This window comes from Ranitomeya imitator, chromosome 3 (assembly GCF_032444005.1).
Source record: "Ranitomeya imitator isolate aRanImi1 chromosome 3, aRanImi1.pri, whole genome shotgun sequence".
NCBI lineage: Eukaryota > Metazoa > Chordata > Amphibia > Anura > Dendrobatidae > Ranitomeya > Ranitomeya imitator.
Genome location: NC_091284.1, coordinates 387189599 through 387213442, shown reverse-complemented (window position 1 = coordinate 387213442; position 23844 = coordinate 387189599). Strand labels below are relative to the sequence as shown.

At 44.0% G+C, this 23844-nt stretch overlaps 1 protein-coding gene across 1 annotated transcript in view; it reads right to left on the bottom strand.

Annotated features, from left to right (window-relative positions):
• The window catches only part of CSMD2 (CUB and Sushi multiple domains 2), a 1686610-nt gene that overhangs the window by 198579 nt on the left and 1464187 nt on the right, over window positions 1-23844 (bottom strand). Inside the window, exons 30-32 of the mRNA XM_069756979.1 lie at window positions 18859-19053; window positions 11031-11147; window positions 4785-4898 (exon numbers count right to left, since the gene is read on the bottom strand). Of these exons, the coding sequence (XP_069613080.1) occupies window positions 4785-4898; window positions 11031-11147; window positions 18859-19053 (426 nt within the window). The remainder of the gene's footprint in view (window positions 1-4784; window positions 4899-11030; window positions 11148-18858; window positions 19054-23844) is intronic.

Sequence of the window (23844 nt, the reverse complement as noted above, 5' to 3'; positions counted from 1 at the left end):
GAACTGGCGATAATAGTTGATGAACCCCATAAAGCGCTGCACCGCTTTGAGAGAATGGGGTTCCTGCCAGTCCATAACAGCCTGTAGCTTGACGGGATCTAAAGCCAATCCTTGGGCCAAGATGATATAGCCCAGGAAAGGCAAGGACTCCTGCTCAAACACACTCTTCTCCAACTTGGCATAGAGGAAGTTTGCCCGTAGGAGGTTGAAGACTTTGCAAACATCTCTCCGGTGGAAGTCTATATCTGGAAAGTAGATGAGAATATCATCCAGATAGACTACAACCGAGGTGGAGGGCATATCCCGGAAGATAACATTCACAAAGTCTTGGAAAACGGCTGGGGCATTACAGAAATCGAAGGGCATCACCAGGTATTCATAGTGCCCATTCCTGGTGTTAAAAGCCATGCTACATTCGTCCCCCTCACGGATGCGAGTCAGGTTGTAAGCACCCCGCAGATCTAGTTTAGTAAATACCCTTGCTCCCTGAAGCCTATCAAAGAGCTTAGATATCAGGGGCAATGGGTACTTATTCTTAACAGTGATGGCGTTAAGACCCCTATAATCTATGCAAGGACATAATTCTCCGTTCTTCTTTTGCACGAAAAAGAACCCAGCCCCTGCAGATGACACTGACTTCCTAATGAATCCTCTTGCCAGATTCTCCAGGATGTACTGAGACATTGCCTCTGTCTCTGGGAGAGATAACGGGTAGACTCGACCCCGGGGAAGCTCAGCACCAGGCAATAGGTCAATAAAAAGACCTTGCCACGCCATTTTAGAGAATTCCATCATAGTGATAGTACACTATTGCGCGTACGTGGCATTGATCTCCTACATATTAACATCAGAGGGGGAAATTTGGCCAAGCGTCTGGCGCAATTGGAAACAAGGTGGATATGGACATTGCGGACAACCCACCCTTATGGATTGAATGAGAATATCTCATTTGCTCCTTTTCTGTGATCTTCCTTCGTGATTGTTGAGCATTTCGGCTCCCATCTCAAGTGTTATGTACATTGCTTTTAATCTGCTTTTAATTTTCTTCTATTTAATTACTTTGTGTTTATCGTTATTTAGGTTGATCTATATTGGTGCTATTGATATGGATTGGTGAAGATATACCTGAATAACGTTATGCCAGCGGGATGTGTGTCAGCTCATCTGTCGCCCTGTTTATATATATGTGTGTTCTATGTCATTTGTATTTATATACTATATTGTTGCATATGTAGTTTGTATATGGCTTTCTCTGCTGAGGGGGTTTTTTGTATTATTTATGCATGTATTTTTCGTTATTTTTTGTTATGTTCCTTTGTTGTTATTATTATTTATTGTTATATACGTTATCATTTCTTATGTATTATAATATGTGGAGCAGTGATGAATTTATGTTTATTTAAGAGATGTTGTTCTATGAGGGTTTTTCCCTCTGTATGTGCTCCTTCATTTGGTTCCGGTTTTCTCCCGTCTACTCTGCCCTGTTATGTTCATGTAGACGCTGCCCCTGTAGTTTGCGACCGCGGCGTTTCCGTCGCCATGGATACCGGATCACGTGGGCCCGCGTGTTTCCGGTTCCGGTTGGCGGCGTGTGCGCCGTGGTTGGCAACAGCCGCCGATGTCGGCGTCCTCGCTGCCGCATGGGGCTGTATCACGTGTTTTTACACGTGTTTCCGGCTCCGGCGGGTGGGGGTGGCTCCGTGGTCGGCGGCATCTGCAGGTGCTGCGTCTCTGAATGTGCAGGTAATTATTTCTGGGTTGGCCTTATTAGAGAGTGTGTATATATAGATGGCTGTCTCTGTCTTTTCCCTGCGCCCCCTGAGGAAGGAGCCGGTCTGTGGCTCCGAAACGCGCGTCGGGGTGGGCTCTGGGTCCCCCGTTGCCAGGCATACCAGGTAATGTATGTCACTCTGCCCTGCTACATTGTTGTTGCCTAGTTGGATATCGGGTCATGGTACCAGCATCATAATTGTATGTATATACATACTTTGCCCATACTTATGGATTGATATCCTTTATTTTTGGAGTATGGTATGCTTTGTCTATGGGTGGGATCTTGGGCCCTTTGTTTTATGTATTATCACTTGAGTTCCTTTGTCTCCATACTTGTGTCCTTTGTATCTGTTCTGGTACACTTTTATTATTGCATATTAATAAAGTTATATTTTTATGGGATTTTTTCTGCAATTTTTTTTTTTTTGTGGTGATTAGGATAACTAATAGGTCAATAGAACAGTCATATGATGGGAGTGGTACCGTAGCCAAGGTATCCCTTACAGGACCTCATCAGTTCCCTCAGGAATGACAAGTAGAGACATAATCTCCTGATGAGATGGCAACATAGATAGAGTAAATGGGATGATCAGGTGTTTTATCTGTGAGGGCAGTGTCGACCCATTCACCACAGTCACTGGTTTGGCGAGCATCACAAGGGGTATTGCGTTTTGTTGGGCAAAGGCAGATGACATAAAATTGCCCTCCTCCCCGGAATCCACGCAATGCTCTACCGAATGAGTGAATGAGCCTATGGTAATTGTCCCCTTAAAGGACAGTTTGGAGGAAAACGTTGCCGTGTCTAATGTACCTCCTCCTACAACCACTTGACGCTGACATTTTCCCAACCGCTGGGAACATCTGGAGGCAAGATGTCCTGACTGCCGGCAGACATGACAGACCTTGAGTGCATGAGTGGTCTGGGACTTAGATCCCGCTCATCACACCTCCATGGCCTCATGTGACTCGGCCGCCTGGACCGGAGATTCCAAAGGTTTGACGAAGGTGGGAGCCAGCCGAAACCTCTGCCTACACTGGGCTCGCTCCAACCTTCGTTCATTAAAACGAAGATCTATGCGAGTAGATACAGCTATTAGCTCCTCCAGTGTGGCGGGAATCTTCCTAGTGGCCAAAGTGTCCTTCACATGGTCAGCCAGCCCCCTTCAAAATACAAGGATGAGGGCTCAGATGCTAAAGTCCAGAAGTGGACGGCAAAATGGCTGATTATGGACGAGCCCTGAGTCAATGCCAACAGTTGGAGCGCCATATCATGGGTGTCTTGAGGTCTGTTTCTGAGTGCTCAAGAACAGCGGAGCACTCTGCACCACATGATCGCCATGCTCCCACAGCAGCATAGCCCACTCAAACACCCTGTCCGACAGGAGAGATATAATGAATCCCACCTTTGCCCGCTCTGTGGGAAAAAGTGCAGCCAGGAGCTCAAGGTGTATTGCGCACTGGCTCACGACACCCCTACAAGATTTACTATCACCAGAGTATTTATCTGGCAGCTGGAGGTGAGATAAGGTCAGAACAGGGGTGGCAGTAGACAAACTTGCTGCAGCCACGCTAGCAGCCTGAACAGCTACGGCGGTAACATCCTCAGCTGAGGTTGTGCGCTCAAGAGCTGCCAACCTGCCTTCCAGCTGCAGGATGTACCGCAGCAGTTGCTGTTTGTCCGCCATTACTAGCCAAACTCTGGCGCTATTATACTGTTAGGGCTAGCGGAATGCACCAAGTAACAGAGAGAATGATACAAGGTACGTTTGCAGCCCGGGGTCCACCGTGCAGAGATAGCTGCTGCAAAGTAATGGCGGATGGACACTGAGCTCACACGTGGGATAAACTTCACCCTGTGTGAAATGAATGCGAGCTCTGTTGCCTCACAGAGTCACGCTGTACAAATAGAATAATACCCTAACTAAGGTTGTGTTTGCTCTGGAACTCTTTGGTGCTAACCGCACACATGAAGGTACCAGATGCTAAGCCAAGGCTAATTGCCCTCACAGACGCTAGCTGCCTGCCTGAGTGTATAGCCCCAAACTAAACAGACTCACACCACATATGAACTGAGTGGTAGAGTATCCACTGGCAACAGCCAAACACAAATGATTCTAGTGCATGGCTGTGCGGCCATGCGAACCTTTTATAGTTGTAGCTCTCCAGGACCTTCCTAGTGGACCAATAGGAGCTGCTACAGGACCTGAGCGTGTGACCCCCGACCTCCAATGAGAGGTCTTCCCTTGGGCATGCTCAGAAGGAGAAAAGCTGGACTTAGTCCCAGTAGTGCCTGCTTGCCGCTGAACAGTACTGGTTATAATGGCTGAACCTGGAAGGGCAGCCGGGCGCTGGAACCGACATCTCCACTGAGCAGGTTCCACTGCGGCTGGAGAAAAATGGGAGACCGCAGTGGACATGGTTTGAGATTCCCCCTGTGCAGCGGCAGGAACTCAACACCTAAAAATCTGCTGCTCACTATCAATCTGTCATGGCCTATTAACCCCTTTTAGTCCAATTTGTACAAATGCATTACTTCATGTTTATCCCCCAACCACTAGGTGTCCGACAGCCACCTTACATTGCATAGGGTTAAAGCAGTAGGTCGGTGAGGGGAACCTGTAGCCAATGAATACACAGGATTCCTGAGCTTGTGCACCCCATTGAGAAGACTTCAGAGATCACAAGGCTCGAGCCATGATACCCTTATGTTAGCTGTGACATAGGGTATCTGACAGTACTTTATGCAGACCTCAGACATGGCAGCCTAAACCTTTTAAAGCTATCCATGTGATAATCCAAGTTTGGGGTAAGCATTAACATATTGTTGAATTACTTTTTATACACACAATCATCATATAAATCTGGAATTTTACTTAAAAAATAAAATTACAATATTAGAATTTAGAATTAGGAATTAGAATTAGATATTTTATCCTTTGCATGTCCAGTTCACTATTCTTAATCCAAATACATTAAACAAAATATTTTTTTTAGGTCATGCTGCCTCATACCAGTGTGGGATCCAGAAAGAGAGCTGAGAAGACGAGCTTGTTCATTGGGCCCATCATGGACTTCTACTACATCGTTAAGAGCTGTTTGGAAGAAGGTGAACTGACCAAAAACCACTGCAAGAGAGTAGGACACACGTTATAATTCTAATCTACAGCTGGTTAAGACAAGCATTATCATACATGGAATGCTCAACCAAATTACCGGTAGCTCATGAGAAAATGATCCGCTTAATTTTACATTTTGACAGTATATACTTGAAACTCATACTATATATGAAATGCTTTACAATCCATTTGTTTCTGGATTCATGCCAAAAGTACATTGGTATTGCATAAGAATTGTTCATTTCAGCTTTATATCTAGATATTTCTGAGTATATGGGTGAACAAAACTGCACAAATCATTCAATAAGACCTCTTGAGTGTTGCCTCCATTCTTGCTCTCTTAAATATTGTTAAGAATTTGCTAAACATAAATATTAAAGCCTTTAATTCAATGCAATGCTTGTGAGGGAAAGACAAACAGTCAGCGGCATTAGAGCAATAAAGCATAGCATTGAAATGAACTAATTGAAATAGCAGGATACACTCTGTAATGGGCGAGATTTACTAAAAATACCAAGAAACATCTAAAGCCTTAGAAATAATCAAGCCTTGAAACTTTCATTTGCTTTTCAGAGATTTAGCAGAGAGAATAGCATTTTTTAAAATCATCGTGATCGTTATATGAAAACTAGGTATATTTGATAAGGCTGGTGGTGAAAGATGTGTCTACGAGCAAATAGAACAGTCATGAACGATGCAACAGTATATGACACCTAGCTCATAGCTGTCATGGATCACCACTCTTTGAAGATATTTTCAGTGATTTTCTCACCACTAGAAAAATCAACTAAAGAACGGCATTCCCACAAATTATAGTAGAAACTCTGGCATAATATTAAAAAGTCATTATAAAGTGATAGTATAGATCCACAAAGCCAAGAAAGTAGATGGAGCTCCTAGTTCATTTCACATTGATATTATTTTTATTATAGTACACACGGTTGTCAATTTGACTATTTTTTCTGGACAGTTTCTCAAAAGATCATGGAGAGACAATATTTTTTACAGATACAATGGAAAACCATAATAAATCATTATGATTATGAGTGATCCATGTCTACAGCTCATAATTCTGATATGAAGACATCAGCTGCATTGACTGTAAACTGCAAAATAATGATAATAATGGTCAATATAATCTGTATAAGTTTCCCCAGTTTCAAAAAATTCACGGGCGCGTCACTTTTTTTTTTTACGGACAGCGTAAATAAGTGCTCTATTTTTACACACTGTCCAGGAATTTCTGGACAGTTGGCAAGCCTGATAGTATATATTGTATATTATTTGTCTTATTTTTAAGATCTTATTATTAAAGCTCAAGCACATGGCTCCAGTCGAGCTGAGTGTTAATGAATCAAGTAAGGTACTAAGATATGCCACTTATGGACAAAATCCATGGGCCTCTACTGTACCCACATATTCCTCTGACTTTACAGGTTGATGTAAAAAATTGTTTAAGGCTGAGTTCCGTATGTCCAACAGGAAGAAGATAATATTGTGTTATACCATATTCAAGTCATAAAAATTGCACAAAACTTCTGAAAAAATAACATGTCAGAATTGTTTGGAAGAGTAATATAATAGAAAATAAAGTTAGAATAAAAATGTAGCTGCAGCTAGTTTGCTATAGATTTCTATGCGTTTTTGTGAGTTTTCATGTCTTTGTGTGAAATTTGGGAAAAAAAAGATTTTTTGGTGTTTTCTGTGAAAAATTATAATTACAATTTTGTCCACTATTCATATTTTATTTAGCAATTTTGAAATAAACTTGTAAAAGTTATTTAACTGTGTTTTTCTACATTATGTGCATGGGGGCCTAAAAGGCCCCAAATACGTTAATATGTGCAGTGTATTTTTAACGTCATGCGTTCTAGGGTTAAGCATGCACAAGCCCATGGTCGATCACATTTTTGCTTATGCCTAAAAAAGACAGACACTGCAGAAAAAAAAGCCAGACGGAGTCCAAACTCCTGCACTTGCTTCATTATAAAGAATGGTTACAGTGGAGAATCCTCTTATGGGGGTTTAGATGGAAATCGGTGAAATACTTACATAATTGTTAACCGGATCACAGGGCACAGCATAAGTGTTAACATAGCCTTATTCTACTTATTGGAAGCCAGAAATAACAAATGATCAGCACTGCAGTTCAAGAATTGTTTTTATGATTATTTTTTTTCTGCCATCCTCTATGCAGTGTACTGTAAGTGATAAGACAATTTTATTTTTTTGGGTCAGTATGATAATAGTAATTTCAAATTTATATAATTTCATTCTATTCGGCTACTTTTATTCACTAAACACAAATGAGAAAAAGTGTTTTTTTCATCCCAATATTTTGATAGTTATATACACCGCTCAAAAAATAAAGGGGACACTAAAATCGCACATCTTAGATATCACTGAATTAAATATTCCAGTTGTAAATCTTTATTCATTACATAGTGGAATGTGCTGAGAACAATAAAACCTAAAAGTTATGAATGTAAATCACAACTAATATCCCACGAAGGTCTGGAGTTGGAATGATGCTCAAAATCAAAGTGGAAAATGAAGTTACATGCTGATCCAAATTCAGTGGAAATGCCTCAAGGCAATGAAATGATACCAAATAGTGTGTGTGGCCTTCACGTGCCTGTATGATCTCCCTACAACGCCTGGGCATGCTCCTGGTGAGGCGGCAGATGGTCTCCTGAAGGATCTCCTCCCAGACCTGGACTAAAGCATCCTCCAACTCCTGGACAGTCTTGTTGTGCAATGTGACGTTGGTGGATGGGGCGAGACATGATGTCCCAGATGTGTTCAATCAGATTCAGGTCTGGAGAACAGGCGGGCCAGTCCATAGCTTCAATGCCTTAATCTTGTCCTGCATTAGGAGGAACCCAGGGCCAACCTCACCAGCATATTATGGTCTCACAAGGGGTCTGAGGATTTCATCTCGGTACCTAATGGCAGTCAGGCTACCTCTGGCGAGCACATGGAGGGCTGTGCAGCCTTCCAAAGAAATGCCACCCCACACCATTACTGACCCACTGTCAAACCGGTCATGCTGAAGGATGTTGCAGGCAGCAGATCGCTCTCCACAGCGTCTCCAGATTCTGTCACATGTGCTCAGTGTGAACCTGCTTTCATCTGTGAAGAGCACAGGGTGCCAGTGGAGAATTTGCCAACCCAGGGGTTCTGTTGCAAACGCCAAGCGACCTGCACACTGTTACGGTGTTGGGCTGTGAGCACAACCCCCATCTGTGGACGTCAGGCACTCAGACCATCCTCATGGAGTCGGTTTCTAATCATTTGTGCAAACACATGCACATTTGTGGCCTGCAGGAGGTCACTTTGCAGGGCTCTGACAGTGCTCCAGGAGCACAAAGGCTGAGGTAGCGGTCCTGCCGCTGTGTTGATGCCCTCCTTCGGCCCCCTCCACATGTTCTGGTGTACTGGCCTGTCTCCTGGTAGCGCCTGGGTTGTAGAGTCCATCTCATGCTACCACGAGTGTGAAAGCACAACCAACATTCAAAAGTGACCAAAACATCACTGAGATATGGTCTGTGGTCCCCACCTGCAGAACCACTCCTTTAGTGAGTGTGTCTTGATAATTGCCAGTAATTTCCATCTGTTGTCTATTCCATTTGCACAACAGCATGTGAAATTGATTGTCAAACAGTGTTGCTTCCTAAGTGGACAGTTTGATTTCACAGAGGTTTGATTTATTTGGAGTTATATTCTGTTGTTTAAGTGATCCCTTTATTTTTACGAGTAGTGTATATTATATATATATTTTCAGCTGACCTGTTTTTTGGGGGATGAGTAATGTTTTTATTAGTACCAATTTGGAGTACATACTGTATTTTGATCACTTTGGATTCACATTTTTTGAATACAGAAGTAAGAAAAATTTCACGAATTGTTTTAATTTTTTGCCATTCATAGAGCAGTAAAAGTAATCAGACAAATGTATTGTTCAAATCAGTCCAATTACAATATTACTGGATTCATAAGAATGTGTTTTACATTTTTAGCAAAAAATTACCGTACTTTGGTTTTCTGAGAGCTACAACCTTTTGATTTTTCCACTGAGATAGCCATATGAGGGCTTGTTTTTGCAGGACAAAATTAAATATTGAGTGATTGGCAGCGCTGATCTACCACTGATTAGCTAGTTGTTTGCTAATTGGCGGAATCTTAATAGTCTGTTTACAAAGACAGACCGCACTTCACTTGTACACTGAACAACCAGTAATGGATTGTTCATAGCGCATACATTACCATTATTCTTGGCAGTGCAGGTCCTGTTTACACAGGACGATGCACTGTTGAAAATGATGTTCTTTTGGGTGAACTAAAAGACAGTGAAAATCAATTTAATGAGTGTTTGCTCGATTATTGGATGATTGTCAGGCAGTTTAAGCAGATTATTCCCAGGAACATTCGTTTATGATAATTGTGCAGTATAGAGTGTAGAAAAAAGGCTATATAAAATTGAAAGCACAAAGGGAGAAAAATACAGCGTTCATATTACAGCATGTATTACAGGGAATGACAATCCAACAAAATAAAAATCTGAAACCAGTATCAAGATGCACACTACATTTTAGTGGGTCTTAAAATTAATGAAAGAATGAAGAATGGAGACTGAAATTTTGCCTAATATTATTAATTAAAGGTATAATGTGTTAAAATTATTTTCAATGTCAAAGGTGTTCATAGACTTTAAAATTATTACACTCAGCTAAGTGACAAGATTTAAGGAATTAAATATGACAAGGTTATAGCATATTAAAATTATTAATTTTGGTTTAACTTTAAAATATAAATAAAGTGATCAATTGTATTATTTACTAGCCAAAACAAGGACTACAGTACATCTGTTGGGGTCAAGTTCCTGCCTCTGCACAGGGGGAATCTCGGGTCTCCCATTCTCCTCCTGCCACAGTGGAGCCTGCTCAGCGGAGACATCAGTCCCAGCGTCTTGCTCAGTCTGACTCTGTGCTAAGAGTTACTGCTGCATTTCCTGCTTCTGCCATTGAAGTCAGTGCTGGGCAGCGGCGAGCAGATGCTTTTGGGACTAAGTCCTGCTTTTCATGTTCTGAGCATGCCCAGAGTAAGATCTCTCAGTGGAGATCGAGGGTCACATGATCAGATACTGCAGCTAGGTCATTGGTCCTTCTTGGAAGGTCCTTGTAGGTGCTAGGACTAAGTCCTGCTTTGCACTCTGAGCATGCCCAGGGCAAGAGCTCTCAGTGGAGATCTGGGGTCACATGCTCAGGTACTGCAGCAACTCCATTGGTCTTTCTCTGAAGGTCCTAAACGTGCTGCAACTATTTAAGGCTCGCCTGGCCGCACGGCCATGCACTAGTATTGACTTGATAATGTGTGTGTGTAGATGGATGGATGTCGATGGATAAAAGCTCCTAAATCATTCCCATTCCTAGAGTTGTTGACTGTTCGCGAATGATCTAGTGAATGATCTAGCGCCCGTCCAAGCCATCAGCACGTTACACACATTACAGCGTCTAATTGCTGTGACCGCCAGTGTGGCACCGTGTGCTTTCTCTGTGCTTTCCTGACCCAAGCCTGGGTGGTTAGTGGCGTCCGCCAGTGCGGCACCACACGCACTCTCGTGCTTCTTAAATAATATTATTTCTGTCTCTCTGACACCCCAGTAGCAGTGTCGAGCGCATGAGGTCTTCATGAACTCAAATCCTGAGTCTTGGGATTGAGTTCTGAGACTCCTTGCTTGCGCTCTTGGTGCGGTACCGCGGCCCTGTGATGCAACAGGGTTGGCTTCCTTCACACAGGGTGAAGTTAACCCATGTGTGTATTCACATTGTACCGCCATATCGTCCTTTTCTACTAGCAGCAGGGTTTTCACCTGCACGGTGGACCTCGGACTGCGAACGCACCTAATACCATTACATCTTAAACTTGGTGCGTTCCGCCAGTCCTAACAACATCTTTCCCATTGATAAAAGAAGGATAAAGAAGTTCCATACATATGGGCATGTTTCACCTAAACTAACAGCAAATCTGACAGTGTACATGGAGGAAAATCAGCCTAATGCCAAACATTTACCTACATTTCCTTCCATGTGCCAGAAATAATGAGTTAATTTTTTTCTCAAATATGGGAAATTCTCTTACCATAATCCTTAGGAACAACAATGAAGTAGGAACAGCTTTGTCCAGAAGTGTAATTACTAGGGTAATTAGGAGAAAGGATCACTCCATCTTGGCTGACGTATTGTCCTCCACAAGGGGCTAAATGAGAAATGGAGATACAGCGCACACTGACATCAATGTCGTAAGTCAACAATTAATCATGTATCAATGTAACCAGGATTATGCATTTACACAAAAGACGGATTTATAAACAGTGCTAAAGGGCATACTGGGGTCATCAGTAGCAACCAATAACATTTTCATTCAAATTGCTGCGCTTTTTCGCTTTAATTATACAGGGGATTTGTATAGACAATAGACATTACAGCATAACAATAAACACAGTTCAAAACAGATACCAAGAGGAATGAGGGCCCTGCTTGCAATCTTACAATCTATGAGAAAAAAGGGGAGACATGAGAGGTGGATGGTAACAATTGCTTTCGTTGTTCAGACCAGCCATAGTGTATGTAACAATTGGGTGTTCATGTAATGCTGCATGAACCGATTATCAGCCTAAATATGTAACAGTACAGACATAGAGGGCTATTAAATGCATAAAGCGTATGAGAAACATGATGCGAGGAACCTGATTATGGTTTTAGTTTTTTGAATGGGCCACCCAGGAATAGTTAGGTTAATGCTTTGAGGCGGTAGGCCAGTCTGAACAAATGCATTTTTAGGGCACACTTAAAACTGTGGGGATTGGGGATTAATCATATAAACCTGATGTAACGGGGTCTACCAAGCTGGGGTACCTCTTTCAGTACTGTAACGGGGTCTACTGTGCTGTAGTACCTCTTTCAGCACCTCCCGTGTTTCAGGAGGTCCATTCTGCTTTTGCTGGATTCTGAATGAAGGACGCTGGCTAGGATTTCTTGATTACATGGGAGCATATAAAAGCTGACTGCTACTCCAGGTATTTCCAGTCTAAAAGAACAACCTTTATTTACAGCACACAGAATATATAACACAGATACACAGGGCAGGCCAATAGGAACACAGCAGGCCAGACCTACATTACAATAGTCGCAGGGGCCGGAGCCTGCCAATATTTACTGTGGGAATTACAAAGGTGGGAGGAGGTCAGAAAGAGAATATCTTGTCCAGGGGCGCAGCCTGTGGACTGATGCATTTCACATGGAAACTATTATACATACATATACTGCATAACATTCTTGGTGCTGGGGGTTTCTGTAACACGGCTCCCCTTTTCAGCGACGCGATCGGCATACACAGTCTGATCCTTAACGGATCGGTTTGGGGATGACCGAAGTTTATGGGGTTGGTACGAGTTCCGTTTGTTGACTTAGTCCATCAGCGTTACCGTTTTGTTTGCCGAGTCGGTAGTGGATGGTGAAGTCCAGAGGTTGTAGGGCTAAACTCCACCGCAGTAATCTGGCGTTGTCTCCGGAGACCCGATTAAGCCAGACTAGGGGATTATGGTCCGTTAGGAGGGAAAACTGTCGTCAATACAAATATGGTTGTAACTTTTTGAGTGCCCATACTATTGCCAGGCACTCCTTCTCGATGGCCGCATAGCTCACTTCACGGGGCAGTAGTTTCCGACTCAGGTAAGCTACCAGGTGTTCTTGGCCGTCCGGCCCGACTTGGCTTAGTACTGCCCCCAATCCAAACATAGAAGCGTCTGTGTGAACCAGGAAACGTTTAGTTGGATCGGGTGCAGCCAATACAGGGGTATTGGTGAGGGCGTACTTTAGCTGGCGGAAGGCTTCCTCACACTCTGGCGTCCAGGTTACCTGGCGGGGTTAGTTCTTACGGGTCAGATCAGTGAGGGGCTTGGCTACGCTGCTGTATTTGGGATGAATTTCCTGTAATACCTGCTGTCCCTAGAAACGCCATGACCTGGGTTTTAGTGCGTGGGGTGGGCCATTTGGCTATGGCCTCAATCTTGGCTGGTTCTGGTCTCTGTTTCCCACTTCCCACCCAATGCCCTAAATACTGAACCTCTGCTTTGCCCACGTGACACTTGTTTGGGTTCAGGGTGATTCCGGCCTTGTGGATCCTGTCTAATACTGTCTCTAGGTGATTTAGATGCTCTTCCCATGTCGCGCTGTAGATGGCGATGTCATCCAGGTAGGCACACGCATAGTCCTGGAGACCATCCAGAAGCCGGTCAGCCAGCCTCTGGAAGGTCGCCGGGGCAGTCTTCATCCCGAATGGCATAACTCAAAACTGGAATATGCCAAACGGGGTGACAAATGCCGACTTGGGAATAGAATCAGGGCTAAGGGAAATCTGCCAGTAGCCTTTGCATAGATCGATGGTGGTCAAATACTTTGTCCCTGCCAGCCGGTCTAACAAGTCATCCACACGCGGCATGGGATACGCATCCGTCACTGTTTTCTCATTGAGCTTACGATAGTCTACACAAAACCGTGTAGTCCCATCCTTCTTGGGCACTAACACTACGGGGGATGCCCAGGGACTATCTGACTCTTCAATGACCCCTAAACGCAACATCTCTTGTATCTCTTGTCGCATCCCTTCTCGTACAGACTCAGGGACGCGGAAGGGGGGTTGTCGCACGGGGGTCTGATCCTGGGTCTCAACCTTGTTTTGTGCCAGGTGAGTGTACCCGGGTTTCCCCGAAAACATCCTCTGTCGCTGCCTCAACAACTCCTCCGCCTGCTGTCTCTCCCGGGGACCTAATTCTTCACCCCAGTGTACCTGGTCCCATGTTTTAGACTGAGTCCTCTCCCCTAAGACATCAGGCAAGGGAAGTCCGGCTAAATCCTCTGCTTCAGGTGCACAAATGGCCACTACCTCTTCAGGGCGCTCCCGATAGGGCTTCAGCATATTCACGTGGAACATGCGGATAACCCTGGGGTCGTCACAATCGGTGACATTATAGGTGGTGTCAGCTATTTTCCCCACTACCTGGTAGGGCCCCTGCCATGCAGCTTGGAACTTGTTCTGCCTAGTGGTCGCTAACACCAGGACCTTCTGCCCTATTTCCAAGGTGCGCTCTCTGGCCCCCCGATCGTACCATACGCGCTGGCGCCGCTGGGCCACCTGCATGTTCCCATATACAGCCTGGGTTAGCTCCTGCAGGCAGTCCCGGAATTCCAGCACATAGGGTACCCCTTCTTTGGTGCCCTCCCCTTCCCAGTGTTCTAGCACTAAGTCTAGTGGTCCCCTTACCCGTCTCCCGTATACCAGTTCGAATGGGGAGAACCCCATGGATTCTTGGGGCACCTCTCGATAGGCAAACAGGAGGTGAGGCAAGAATTTCTCCCAGTCCCTGTAGGTCCTGGTAAAAGTCCCAATGAGTTGTTTTAACGTCCCGTAAAAGCGTTCACACAACCCATTGGATTGCGGGTGGTATGGGGCGCTTCTAATGAACTTTATGCCGCACAGCTTCCACAGTTGGTTGGTCACCTCTGCTATAAACTGGGTACCCTGGTCTGAGATAATCTCCCGGGGAAATCCAACCCGTGAGAAAACCTGGAGCAGGGCAGCCGCCACTGTCTCTGCCAGTATGTTAGGTAACGCAACCACCTCTGGATACCGTGTGGTATAATCTACCACTGTCAATATATACCTTTTCCCTGACGGACTGGGTTTGGCTAACGGCCCTATCAGATCCAATATAGAAAAATCAGCTGCACTCTTATGATATATCTTTGCAAAAATGTGATGTATTTATTCACATGTGTTGAGACAAAATTTTCATATATATACACACACACAGCAGGGAGTATAAACGAAGTAGTAACGTTTCGACCCTGCCTAGGGGCTTTCTCAAACTGCGTTTTCTAGATAGTGTGAAAAATAAGAAGTGTGGTCCCTTTAAGGTCGTCCTGCTTCTGTGGGCGTGTGTCCCTATCAGATCGACCGCTACGCGGCTAAATGGTCCCTCCACAATGGGGAGGGGGCGTAATTTGGCCTTGCATCAATCTCCCCTCTTGCCAATGCGCTGGCAACTGTCACAGGTCTGGCAGTATTGACGAACATCATAGGTTACCCCCGGCCAAAAGAAGTTTTGTGTCAGACAATGCCTGGTGCGACTGACACCAAAGTGCCCGGCCAAGGTTATGTCATGAGAGATTCGCAGTAACTCCTGCCTATACTTCTTGGGAACTACCAGCTGTTGTTTTATAGTGGTGCTCGTCCCTGTGTGGTGCTGCTCTGTGATCCAGTAGAGGAGTCCCTGCTTCCATATAAACTGTTCCCCTTCCAGTACCCCTCTCCCCTCCTGTGCCTTCCCATGATATCCCTCCAATGAAGGATCCTCAAGTAACTCCCTCTTAAATTCATCTGAGGTGGCCCAAGAAATGTGTCTGGCTATGGGAATACGTGTAGGGCTGGGATGTCTTACCTGGGCCTCCTCTGAGTGTGATTCCGCCTCCGCAGCTCGAGCTTGTCTCCGGGTGGTCACAGGATATGTCTCAGCCAGAGGGGCAACCAAGAGAGCAGACAACATGGGCCTCAAGTCATTTCCCAGCAAAACGTCTGCAGGCAAATCCTCCATCAAGCCGACCTCAACAAGGCCATCCCCAACTCCCCAGTTCAGGTGAATCCTGGCAGTGGGCAGTCGATGTATGGCTCCCCCTGCTACACGGACTGCCACTGTCCGGTCTGTCTTCTCTTGGTCCTGGACGAGATGAGGCTTCACAAGGGTCAAAGTTGCTCTGGAATCTCTTAGTCCCTGCATGCGTTTCCCATTAACCCACACGACCTGTCGATGCTGTTGTCGATTATCTGCCCGGGCTGCCTGCACGGGGTCTACTTCATGCAGCACTTCCTCCATGTCTTCCACCCCTTGGTTAGTTGTAGCCCCCAATGCCGGGTCAGCTTTGCCTTGGTAGCAGTGTACAGCGGCCCGGCAGAAGGTAGCTGTTCCCGCCTTTGGCCAAAGGGTATACTGAGTCCGGTTGGGACATTGTCTTTGCAGGTGGCCCAGCTGACGGCAGTTGTGGCATCGCGCCCCAGGGGAACTGTGGTAGGCCGAGTTTCTAGCTGGTCCCCCTACAATCTTCGGTGGTTTGGGGCCCTCCAGGTCCATGGGCGGACCCCTAGTGACCATCTTTGATCCGGACAACTGAGGCCTCCTGGCGTCATGATGTTCATCGGCCAGACGAGCGGCTTCCTCAAGAGTCATTGGCCGCCTGTCCCGAAGCCATTCCTGTGTCTCGGGGTTTAGTCCATTAAAGAATCGTTCTAACAAGAAGAGCTGGAGGACACCCTCCTTAGTGGTTGCTTGGCTCCCTTGTACCCACTGTAGCAGTGACCGCCGTAATTTACAGGCCCATTCAGCGTGGGTATCGGTTACTCGTTTTATAAGTCCACGGAACTTTTGGCGGTATGCCTCTGGTGTCAGCGCATACCGGGCCAAGATCACTTCTTTGATCCGCTCATAGTTCCTACAGTCCTCATCAGGTACTGTGCGATAGGCGTCCGCTGCCTGGCCTGTCAGCTTGCTGGCCAGAATCTGAACCCGTTCCTCCGGCTTCACTTGATGAAGGGCACACTGCCGCTCAAAGTCCTGCAGAAAGCCATCAATGTCTTCCTCTGCCTCCCCCAACTGTCGGAAGGCATTATCCTGGATCGTTTTGTAGCTTACTGTTGAAGGTACCTGGGCAGAGGCCAGAGCTCCCCCTGCTTGCTGACTCTCCTCTCTCGGCTCTGCCATCTCCATCTTGGCCAGCTCCACTTTGCTCTGCAATCTCTTCCATCAGATCAGTACGCCCATCAGCCATCACCTCTCGTATGATCTCTACTGCAGGGTTTGGGCCATAGAATGCCAGTCTGTTCTTTATCTCCCTCTGGAATTCAGTGTCCTCCACGTTCACATTAGGGGGCGCTGCACTGTCGTGTTCCATGATGGCTGCTATCAAATCCGCTTTTGTTTTGTTACTGGCGATTAACTCTCGGGCTTTCACCAGATCTTTTAATGTAGTCCTCTTTAACTTCTGGTAGTTGTCTTCCATTCATTCCTTTCCTCCTGTAGAAGGGATATCACATCCCGCTGTCTGTCACCAGTGTAACGGGGTCTACCAAGCTGGGGTACCTCTTTCAGTACTGTAACGGGGTCTACTGTGCTGTAGTACCTCTTTCAGCACCTCTCGTGTTTCAGGAGGTCCATTCTGCTTTTGCTGGATTCTGAATGAAGGACGCTGGCTAGGTTTTCTTGATTACATGGGAGCATATAAAAGCTGACTGCTACTCCAGGTATTTCCAGTCTAAAAGAACAACCTTTATTTACAGCACACAGAATATATAACACAGATACACAGGGCAGGCCAATAGAAACACAGCAGGCCAGACCTACATTACAACAGCCGCAGGGGCCGGAGCCTGCCAATATTTACTGTGGGAATTACAAAGGTGGGGGGAGGTCAGAAAGAGAATATCTTGTCCAGGGGCACAGCCTGTGGACTGATGCATTTCACATGGAAACTATTATACATACATATACTGCATAACATTCTTGGTGCTGGGGGGTTCTGTTACACCTGGGTAGTGCATTCCAAAGAATTGGCGCAGCACGAGAAAAGTCTTGGAGACGGGAGTGGGAGGTTCTGATTATTGAGGATGCTAACCTCAGGTCATTATTAGAACGGAGAGCACGGGTACTGTGGTAGACTGAGACCAGGGAGGAGATGTAGGGTGGGCAGAGCCATGGAGTGCTTTATGAATGATGGTAATAGTTTTGTACTGGATTCTGGAGTGGATGGGTAACCAGTGTAATGACTGGCACAAGGTAGATTCATTGGTATAACGATTGGTGAGGAATGTGATCTTAGCTGCAGCATTCAGGACAGATTGGAGAGGGGAGAGTTTGGTAAGAGGGAGGCTGATTAGTAGAAAGTTACAAAAGTCTAGACAAGAATGAATAAGTGAAACAGTAAGAGTTTTTGCAGAGTTGAAAGTAAGAATAGGGTGAATTCTAGAAATGTTTTTGAGATGCAAATAAGACGAGTGAGCCAGTGATCGGATGTGGAGGGTGAATGAAAGCTCGGAATCAAGCATGACCCCAAGGCAGCGGGCATGTTGCTTGGGAGTAATGGTGGAACCACACACAGAAATGGCAATGTCAGGCAAAGGTAGGTTAGTAGACGGAGAGAACACGAGGAGTTCAGTTTTTGACAGGTTCAGTTTCAGATAGAGGGAGGACAAGATGTTAGAGAAAGCAGTAAAACAATCACTGGTGTTTTCTAAAAAGGCAGGCATGATATCAGGAGAAGAAGTGTATAATTGGGTGTCATCAGCATAGAGATGGCCCTGGAAACCAAATCTACTGACTGTTTTGACCAATGGGGCAGTATACAAAGAGAAGAGGAGTGGGCCTAGGACTGATCCTTGAGGAACCACAACAGTAAGGGGAAGGTGAGAGGAATTGGAACCAGCATAAAGATCTTCTCTTATGCAGTTTTGATCCAGTTATGATCACTAGTGGTTGGTCCAGCAGAAGATAACTCCATTGGGAACTAATGACATGCTACTAGGGTTTATTTCTTGTGTGAGGTTTCACAGATAAATCTGATGTCAACATGTTTTTAAAACTTAAGGCTCACACATTGTACATCACTACTATAAGCAATTCAGCATGGTACAAGTTCCTTAATTTTCTGTGCAATTCTGTATGAATTCAGAAAACCGTTAAATTAATGATTTGAGTACCATTTTGGATAAATTAATTATTAATGCAATTATTTTATTCTAATTATTTATTTTCTAAAATGTCTTACAATTTTCTATCCCTGTAGGTTTACTGCCATTATTATTTTAACAGCACAATATCAGTAAAGTCAGTAGAATGAAGTAGACAAAGAATGGGTATTACCGATACATGTAGGTCGTGGGAAGTTCCAAACCGGCTTTCCATCGCTTCCCATCACACAGGTTAGAGTAGATGCCCCAGCAACCTCATAGCCACTATCGCAATAATAAGTTACAGTGGAGCCAAGTTTTAGGTCACTTCCAACACGAGTGCCATTTTTTATTGCTCCTGGGTCAAAACAGGATTCTCTGGGATTTTCTGAAAAATTAGAAAACACATTTTTTCAATATACATAGTTGTCAATCTAGACAGTAATACTAGGTCTCAGTTGTTCATTTGTTTTTTTTTTCTTTAGGTAGTCAATTAAAAATTACACAGAAGAACTAATTGAAAATTTTCTTTCTAAATGACCAAAGAACACAATAAATTTTAGATTTCCAAATCTGAAGGATTATTACCATAGAGAAAGACATTGTGATAATCAACTAGGCAATGGGTCCATTATTGGCTTGAATATTAAGATTTAAGTACCAGTATTCACAAATTACATAATAAATACAATTATCTCCGTCAGTGACATCTACTCTGCAGAACTGAGAATTTAAGCATTCATCAGATGTCCCCAGGAGTTATCATTTGGGATTGTGTAATGTCATGCATTTTAAGCTGACAGAAGTCACCGCACTGACCCTGATATGTGACTTCTTAGTGACATCGGGAAAAGGATGAGAGAAACCGCATTGCAGAGAGATTCAATATTCATAGCCATGCATACACTATAGAATGCCATCACTAAACTGCTCCAATCATTAAGCATCATTAACATCTGATAATAATGATTGGACATGAATAAAACTGCCTTACGTCTCAAATCATTCTTACTTCCACAGAGTAGCTCATGTGGAGGCCGCAGTAAGGCATAGAAAGTATCAAGTCCATTCAGACAATAAAGTGTTTTACTGAAGTGTGACAGAGCTTTAAACACACAATGGACCAAACCTGGCAGCGAAAATCCGCACCCATGAGTCAGTGTTCCTGATAGTTGGTTTGAGTACAGATTTGATATATTAATACTAGACATTCTTTTCTTAGAAGGAAGTGCTGATTGAAAAGTTCAAAATTGTATTCAGGACCTTTCAGCACTATTGATTGTGCACTATGACTGGCGCATTTGCTTCAGGAAATGGACTGATTAATGGACGTGCTCTACGACTGACACTATTTTATCGGGATAATAATTGGCACTACTTTATCTGCACTATAGAAATATGTGTTATATAAGCACTGATGTCGATGGCTCTGTTTTTGGTGCTGTAGGAAACTGTTATTGGAGCACATTATTTGCACTGTGTGACAATGCTATTTAGACATAAATGCTGGTGTCATGGTGGCATTGTTATGTCATGACACAGCATTATGATGGTGTATTTAGGAATTTTATGGTATTGATTTACGCTGGCAAAAATTTTCCACCAAAACTCTGTTAGCAGCAGATAAATTTGCGCAAATCTCAATATTGGAAAGCTTGTACAATAATTGTTTGGAAAATACGTGTGGGGGAGAGGAAAGAAAGAGAACCATGGTGACCATACCAGCTGACGTCACCAACGTATGACATCACTGGGGGTGGAGCCTGGGCAGAGTCTCAAGGGGGCCCCGAAAACTTTGCCAGTATGGGGCCCCGAAATTCCTAGTGGCAACCCTGCTCTCATCTCTAGTATCCACTCCTAGAAAGTGTGTTTAAGAGTTGTATGGTTGAACAAAAAATTATTGAAGAGGTTTTCCACTACTAGGATATTGATGACCTATTCTTAAGATAGCAATATCAGATCAGTAGGGAAGCAAAACCTGGCCCCTCCACCAAATCAGCCGCTAGAAGCTCCAGCATAGGACAGTTGTAAACAATGTGTAAAGCAGAACACCACTGCTGTACCACAATGGTCAGTGGCCACTGCTTTGCTGCAAATCAGCATCAGTCATCTGAATAGGAGCCATTTTGCAGTACCCAAGGGTACTAAACAGGACAATGGAGCGGTATTGTTGCAATCTGTGACATTCTTTACATCCAACTGCTGCAGGAGTTGCTAGTGGCTGATTGGTGAAGGTACAGGGTTTTAGCTCCCCACAGATCTAATATTGATGTCTTATTTAGGATGGGTCATTAAATAGTGATGAGCGAATATACTCATTACTCGAGATTTCTCGAGCATGCTCTGGGGTTCTCCGAGTATTTTTTAGTGCTCGGAGATTTAGTTTTTCTTGCCGCAGCTGAATGATTTACATCTGTTAGCCAGCATAAGTACATGTGGGGATTCCCTAGCAACCAGGCAACCCCCACACGTACTTATGCTGGCTAACAGATGTAAATCATTCAGCTGCGGCAAGAAAAACGAAATCTCCGAGCACTAAAAAATGCTCGGAGGACCCCCGAGCGTGCTCGAGAAATCTCGGGTAACGAGTATATTCGCTCATCACTGGTCATTAATATCAGTGTAGTGGAAAACCCTTTAAGACAACAAGTTTCCTCATACGTTCCCAACCTAGAGTTATACTTTATAGTGTACTGTATGTGCTTTTGTTTTTATATGTCCTACAGAACTGCACATGAAAATTATTTTTAAAGCCAAAACTTAATAAGATTCCATTTTTTTCCTAGCAGCATTATACATAATTCATGTGGCAACCTCTTTATGGTGTGCACACTTCAAAATCGTTGTCATTATCGTCTGCCCTTTGCTGGATTTCAGTCCACTCCTTTCAATTAAATCAATATCTGGAATTGGAGCATAGAATTTGAATTTTACAACCAAAATGAAACATTCATGATACCTGTTTAACAGTGATAAAAACCATTAGGTGAAATATTGATATTAACCTTTCTGAGCTGATTATAATAAATGTTATGAAACAAAAAGTAATCTAAGCAACTTAATTTCAAGTGGACTTAATGGAATTAATTGTCTACTGGTCTTTTCATGATATCTTATCATTGGTTTGTGACTTGATGCTTATCATTTGGTTTTGACTCATTATTTTCTGGATTTGATGGGATGTCAGATTGCACTGAAGAAGCATGTCTGAATCGTGTGCCGGGCTGCACCTCTGACTTCTCTCAATATTGGTTTGCAAGTGTTGATTAATATATGATTAGTCTTAGATATATATACTCTATGTATATATATATACATATATACACACAGTATATATCTCAATCTCTCTCTCGCTCTCTCTATATATATCTGTATCTAAATCTAAATGTATACATGTGTTCTGAATGTGGATCCCCACTTAAAAAACTCTGGACAGTTAGTTGATCTCAATGGGAGCTGTGTAATTCTTCCTTTCCACTAGAAGGATATTGAATATTTGCTGACAAGTTCATCCACAAATTACCACTGATGATTGGCAATCTCACCTGAAAGATACCTTGCGGAGAAATTTCCTAAATTAAAATTATGTATCAAGCAGATCATTTTTTCAATTTACCAAACCAGATAAATAGAACATACAGCATATAATGATGGGTTTTAATGGACCAAAGAGAGGAACAACCACATACTTCAGATGAGGGCATGTGTCCACCAATGAGTCCAGTGTTAAATAATCATTACAGTTCCCATAAAGACCTGCACTATTTAACAGCTAAATATTTCATTTTGTTCTGTAAATTCTTTAAAAAGCAAAATGACGTTACATGTAACATGAAAACTCCAAAAATTATTAGCACACTAAAACAGAAAATAAACTATGGTCTTTGCACATAGCAAAAGCTATAAGTAAAGACCAAAGTTCTTTTAGAAGGCCACCTTAAGGACACATTGCGCTTCTTTCTATGTGATAATAATGATGTCTATAATGTCATTCAGTGTTAGGGCTAGCGGAACGCACCTGGTATAGCTGGATAACAACAAGGTGCGTTCGCAGCCCGGGGTCCACCGTGCAGAGATATCTGCTGCAAAGTAATTGCGGATAACCTCCGACCTCACATGTGGGTTAAGCTTCACCCCGTGTGAACTGAAAGCGATCTCTGTTGCAGCACAGAGTCGCGCTGTACACAAAAACTATAGCCCTAACTAGGGTTGTGCTTGCAAGCAAGCCAACGGCTAATTGCCCCCACTGACGCTAACTGCCTGCCTGAATGTACAGTCCCAGCGCTACAGTCTCACACCACATGTATTAAGAGTGGTATAGTATCCACTGGCATAAGCTATACACATTTGATACTAGCGCATGGCCGTGCGGCAATGTGAACGTTTTATACTTGCAGCTCTTCAGGACCTTCCTGGAGAACCAATAGGAGCTGCTAGAGGACCTGAGTGTGCGACCCCCGACCTCCAATGAGAGGTCCTCCCGTGGGCATGCTCAGTGTGTGCAAAGCTGGACTTAGTCCCAGAAAAGCCGGCTCGCCGCTGACCAGTGCTGGCTACAAAAGCAGAGCCTGGAAAGACAGCAGTAACCCTTTGCACAGTATCAGACTGAGCGAGACGCTGGGACCGATGTCTCCGCTGAGCAGGCTCCACTGTGGCTGAAGGAGAATGGGAGACCGCAGCAGACATGGCTCAAGATTCCCCCTGTGCAGCGGCGGGAACTCGACACCTAACATGCAGCTTAAAAAAATGAAGCTTCACAAAAGATTTTAAACTTTAAGCCCATAAACCGTGGAAGTCTACACTAAGAATTGTTTTTTTAGGCCAATTTCATTTTTTCCCACTAAAAGAATACTTTATGCAATCTTCTTGTGCCGTGTACCATGAACCCATCAGAGTTACCTACCAGATGGGAAGATTTGGCGGCTACCTAGAGACATTGGATGAGTGTTTGTCATGTGTACAAGGTCTATTTACTGAGCAGATGAGAAACATATGGTAATTTATATAGAGAGATCATGAGCCAAATCTGTCAAATTGTTAGAGAAATTAATAAATTAATGTTCTTGGATGTCTCATTTCATTACAAAGCTACAGTGACTAAGAATTGCTTCATATATATGAGGTCACTGCTGTTTGTATTGCTAACCCCAGGCTATGTTCCTTTTATATATATTTTTAG